Source organism: Nicotiana tomentosiformis, chromosome 2 (genome assembly GCF_000390325.3).
Source record: "Nicotiana tomentosiformis chromosome 2, ASM39032v3, whole genome shotgun sequence".
Classification (NCBI taxonomy): Eukaryota; Viridiplantae; Streptophyta; class Magnoliopsida; order Solanales; family Solanaceae; genus Nicotiana; species Nicotiana tomentosiformis.
Genome location: NC_090813.1, coordinates 194,744,023 through 194,749,916, shown reverse-complemented (window position 1 = coordinate 194,749,916; position 5,894 = coordinate 194,744,023). Strand labels below are relative to the sequence as shown.

General features: G+C 35.7%; 1 protein-coding gene across 1 annotated transcript; it reads right to left on the bottom strand.

The window, feature by feature from the left end:
• Positions 1-3,803: 3,803 nt before the first annotated feature.
• Positions 3,804-5,894, bottom strand: LOC104085389 (uncharacterized). The gene has a single exon (XM_009589402.4). The coding sequence runs from the start codon at positions 5,846-5,848 to the stop codon at positions 4,133-4,135; it is 1,716 nt and encodes a 571-aa protein (XP_009587697.1). The 5' UTR covers positions 5,849-5,894; the 3' UTR covers positions 3,804-4,132.

Sequence of the window (5,894 nt, the reverse complement as noted above, 5' to 3'; positions counted from 1 at the left end):
ATGGATGAGGTTTCAAAAATCTAAATTGCAATAAATTTTTCTCATAGTGACTGGCAAAAAACAATTAGGACTTATAAAAATTTTGTTCCTTAAAATTTGTTAATTAACTTGGCTAAGATGATCATACTTATAAAGAGATAATAATAGAGAAATGAAATTCGTTTAGCTACCAATTTCAGATTTAAAAGATAATAGAGATATAATTTCAATGGACAAAAGTTTTTTCTTACCAAATGAGAAAGAAAAAGAAAAGCTCTATCTTAAAGGAGTAACTTCTTGTGGGAATATACGACAAAATTGAAACATACGCAATATGAGTAACTTCAACTAGAAAAGTAATTATCACAATATGGTGCAATAATAAACTTTTATATTTCAAAAAATGTACACCAAGTAAAAAGGAAAATAAAAAGTTTCTTCTTCAATTAGGACAAGAAACGAGAAAATGATTTTTTTTTTAAAAGGTCCATTATAGTTGAGAAAGGATTTAAATAGTCTCTTAAAACTATTCATGTTTAATTATAACTCCTTTATTTTTTTCGCATTTTTTATTATATTTGTATTGTGCGATTGATGAATTATAGTTTTTTTTTTACTTTTTTGTTTTGTGGGTATTGAATCCAACATCATCTTCATCACGTGAAAGAGTGAGCTAGAAAGAAGTTATCAAATGGGTGAACAGCTTTATAAACAAGTCACTATGGGTCAGTTTTTTTTCTCTTTTATTATGTAATTTTACAACTCGGAATTCCAATTTTTAGACTTTATATATGCTTATATTTGGTTTTGCTGAATTGGGATACTCTCCAATTTATGTTTCTATGCATTTTATGTTATATTGCAATTTATGGGTCAATTTCTTTCTCTTTTTTTATATGTAGTTTTACAACTTAAAGTTCGAATTTTTATGCTTTATATATGCTGTCTTTGTACTTATATTTGGTTATGCTGAAATGCTTTCATTCCATACTTATGTTTCTATGCAACTAATATTTTTAAAATAAAAAAAATACTGCAATTTTTGGGTCAATTTCTTTCTCTCTTTTATGTGTAGCTTTACAACTCAAAGTTCCAAATTTTATACTTTTTGTATGCATCCATGTAGGTATATTTGGTCTGATGAGATGGGTTACTTCCAAATTTATATTTCTGTGCAATTTATTTATATTAAATAAACACTGCAATTTATGCTTTGTATTCTAGGATGAAGGTTGATATTGAAAGTTCTTTTTTACCCTTGAGCATTTAATACTCTCTTGTAGGGGTGTACATAAGTCGGGTTGGTTCGGATTTTTCAATTATCAAACCAAGCCAATGGTGTCGGGTTTTTAAATTTATAAACCAAACCAACAAAGTCGGATTTTTCAATCTCGATTTTTCTCGGGGTTTTCGGGTTTTTTCCCGGTAAAGTCTTCATAGCATAAAATATGTAACTTGTGCTCAAAATATTTCTTAAGTCCTAGTAAAATACAACTATATAATGTGTTTTCGAAGAAACTAACACAATAATATGAGATAAGTCATAGCATTATACTAAAATATTCAATAACAAAGATAAAATAATAAAATTACATAAAACAAATATTGCTAATTAATAAGCCATAATGAAAATTAAAATAATCTAAAAATACTATATAGGTCGTGCTAAAATAGGTATAGCTAATAAGTACTAATATTAATTACATAACTAAGCACTAAAGAAAAAGATAAACTAAGTTATGCATTTTCATTATAAACCAATATAAAACTAAAATAATTATCCAACACTATTGTCATTGCTAGTATTGAATTGAATTTCTTTTGTTAGCATTAATATTGATTTGAACTTTGTTTGAGTTACTACATTTATGGGCTATAAAATTTATTTATCATTCAAGAATGTTAAGTCTAAACTTGAAATAATACGTTAAAAGATAAAACTGTGAAAAAGTTTAAGAAATATTTATAAATTACATTACAATAAATATTTATATGTATAAAATATTTTTAAAAATTATATAAATGTACTATCAGGTTGGTTTGGTTTCGGTTTGACTTTTTTTAGTTAAAACAAAACCAAACCAATTATGGTCGGGTTTTATTTTCCAACACCAAACCACATTGGATTTTTTTTCCGGTTTGACTCGGATTATCGGTTTGGTGCAATTTATTGGTTTTCTTTGTACACCCCTACTCTCTTGTAATGCTGCGATGAGCCTTTTTTCCCCTTCCTAATACCCTTTTGATTTTTGATGATATTATAGAGTAAGGTTGAAAGAGGGCAATCCGGTGCACGAAGTATTTCGATTTCACACAGTATCCTGCAAGGGCCGCACCCCAAGGGGTGTGATGTAGGCAACGTACCTTTATGCAAGCATAAGTGGTTGATTCCACGGCTTCTTATTGTAAATTTTGGGCATATGCACGAAGAGATAGATATAAGAAAGCTTGGCATTTTAGGCATAATGAAGGGACTTCGATTGAAAGTAAATGGAACAAGATGCATAGTAACTTCTAAAAATGCGGATTTATATCTATCCCATGGGCGAGATAAGATAGATGTTGCACCAAGGTTACACTTCCCTCACCTGTTCTTATGATCCGTTAAAATTAATGATTGGAAGGATATGTAGCAAATTTCGTACAGTATGGATCAGGCCTCTTTACATGCTGCAATCATTTAGCATTCATAACCAATAAGAGCAATTACATCTTCTAAAGTCCTCAATGACTACTAGGAAGTAGTTTGGTTTAGTAGTGCTTTGTGAGCTTAAAGTAAAGTGAAGAACTAGAAAGAAAAAAAGAGAGCAAAAAGGAGAGAGCTGATATCATGCTTTAAGGAGGTATTCGAGATGTTGAAAAACAAGGAGATAGAACTTCAAGTGACAGATGAATGACTACTATGGATCAATAGTGCAGAATGTGGCATGGATGTCGAGGTTTACATAACAGGAAATTTGTATAGTATAGGATCCTATTGCTGGAGATCCTCCCTGGAAAAAGGCCTACAGACAAACTGTTTGAACACAATGTGAATCTCCACTATTTTGTCACACTGGCATTACCAGATCAAAATAATGGATATAATTATTGATGGATCTGCTCTTTGTGGAAATGACAGAAGGGGATGCAAACAAGAATATAAGTAGTGAACAGATCGAGTGCTTGGTTTCTATTTTCCAACTTGGTCTAGCATGTTCAGCAAAAACTCCACAAACACCACAAGAGAGAATCATCATTGCTTGGTTTACAGGGAATTGATAATAATCAGAAACAGATTCCTAAAGTTAAAGGAATGCACTGCTAACAAGTCCCTAAAAGACAGCTCTAGGAAAGACTTGATCGGGTTGTTAATTATCAACTGACTTATGTATGGTCAAAGTCAGATATCAACTCACATATAGTTTGCTTAAGACATATGAAAGTTGATATCTTTTTCTACCAAATGACAGAATATATCAGAATGCCTTAGTCCATCTGAATAAATTTTGTCTTCAATCAGCAACAGCAATTCAAATTACTTGCTCAGATAGACATGATATAACTTTGTGGTTAACACAGCAATTCAGAAGGATATAACTTACCAAGTAATCAGTTTTCCAAAATATCTTAAATCATATGACATCACTAAAGTAATAGCACTAAGTTTGAGCATCATTCAAACCAGTCACAACTCATAACTATTATCTCTTCTGCGAGGTACCATAGATTGACTGTTGGACGTATAGAACGAATAAGGAGAAATTATTCATCTCCATCTAGGCAAAATTTCAAATTAATTTTTTGAGATAGCAAGTGAACAGTTTCTTGTAAATATAGAGATAAAAGCGGAAAAAGTAAACCTCCCATGTAATATGTATTGTTTCCAGATGCAGCCAAAAGCAAGGACAAAATAGAGGGGATGCACATAAAATCTGACAAAACTACAACCAAAAAAGGAATCATTCAATCCCTCCAAACCAGCAAATTTTTTCCTCCTCTGCTCAAAACTAAAAGTCAAAGTTACCCAAAAAATAACTATAGAGTGGCGCAAAATTCCTAAAGATTTGTGTGATCACTAACGATTCCCAAAACCAGATGAAAGGGAGAAAGAAACAGTGCTAACCCGCAAAAGAAGCTATATTCAGAAAGCCATAACATTGTCATGTTATCCTCATCGTCGATCATTTGCTGCAACGTTTGGCCAGTCGAGAAACTTATAACCTTGAAGAGATGGTGGCAAATAAGTCTGGGATGATGAGTTTGGATTGTCAGGAGGATAAATATAGTCCTTCCCATAACCAAGATCCTTCATTAGCTTAGTTGGTGCATTCCTAAGATGAAGGGGCACCCCTTCATTTTGTCCAACTGATTCTCTTACCACTTTTAGAGCTGCCCCTAGTGCTCTATAGACAGAAATAGACTTGGGAGCCAAGGCCAAATAAGCAATACACTGAGCGAGGATAACATTGCACTCGGGCATGCCAATAAAATGGCAAGCTTGGTAGCAAGCAACCGCCTGGCAAAGAGCCGATGGATCAGCTAACCCCACATCTTCACTAGCAAACCTGACTAGCCTACGCGCTATGTAGAGAGGCTCTTCACCCCCTTCCAGCATTCTCGCCAGCCAATAAATGGAAGCGTCAGCGTCACTTCCTCTCATAGATTTGTGAAGCGCGCTGATAAGATTATAATGTTCATCCCCTGCTCTGTCATAAGCCAAATGCTTACACTGCATTGCTTCTTTTACATCACCCAGAGTTATAACTGCGGACTCTAACTCCCCGTTTGATCCTCTCGCCATTTGCGACCGTGCAGCAGCAGTGGTAGCTGAAATTTCCAAGGCATTCAATGCCACCCTAGCATCTCCATCACAATTGTCTGAAAGAAACTCTACACACTCATCATTCACTTCAATTTTCAACATCTCACCCATAGAACAACACAGCCCCTTGTTACAATCAGTTGCGGCACGCCTGAGGAGGGAAGCAATATGTTGGGGTTTTAAGGGATTGAGAGTCAAAACTCTGCACCTAGACAATAACGGCGTAATCAAATGAAATGAAGGGTTTTCAGTAGTTGCTCCCATGAAAATAACACTGCCATCTTCAATAACCGGCAAAAAGGAATCTTGTTGGGCCTTGTTGAACCTGTGAACTTCATCAATGAACAAAATAGTCCTCTTGTTGCTCTTCTTTTTCAATCTTCTCGCTTCGTCAACAGCATCTCTAACATCCTTAACCCCCGAAGTGACAGCCGATAAGGAGACAAACCGATAAGTATTATTTTCAGAAGCAGAGCAAGTGTTGACTATGGCTCGAGCAATGGAGGTTTTGCCGGTACCAGGTGGACCCCACAAGAGTAGTGAAGGGAGACGACCGCAGTCAATGGCTGATCGGAGAAGGGATCTTGGCGCCAAAATGTGGTCTTGACCAACAACCTCGTCTAGGGTACGAGGTCGCATTCGTTCGGATAAGGGTTCGTGAGGGGGTTTCTTTTTCTTTTCTTGTTCAGATTCTACTACTAATTTAGGACGCTTTGTTAGTTGGGGTTCATAATCTTCTTCTACTTCTTCTTCGCGGGTCGCCACCCCCTTTGTAGTAACAGTGTGTTTAAGAGTTGATATAAAGGTAGGGGTTAGGGGTTTGGATTGGAACTGAAAGAACCGATCGATTTTGGGCTGAAATGGAGGAGGGGACGAATGTTCATCGGTAGTAGAAGGAGACAGAGATTTTGGGTTGAAATTGCAAGAATCTTTGTGGAGAATCCAGTCGGTAGCTTTGACGATATCGCCGCCGGTTGCCGTCAGAGCTTCGACGGCTAAGTCTTGCGGAAAGCCCATGCTCAGAAGCTGCTGCTCAGCCATCGCGTTCAGTTCGTCGCTCCCCATTCCAAATAATGGACTCCGGGGAATTGTGGCGCCTTTTTAAGCCTTC

Coding starts and splice junctions, on each gene's coding strand:
- LOC104085389 (XM_009589402.4), bottom strand. CDS start 5,848: ATGGGGAGCGACGAACTGAACGCGATGGCTGAGCAGCAGCTTCTGAGC.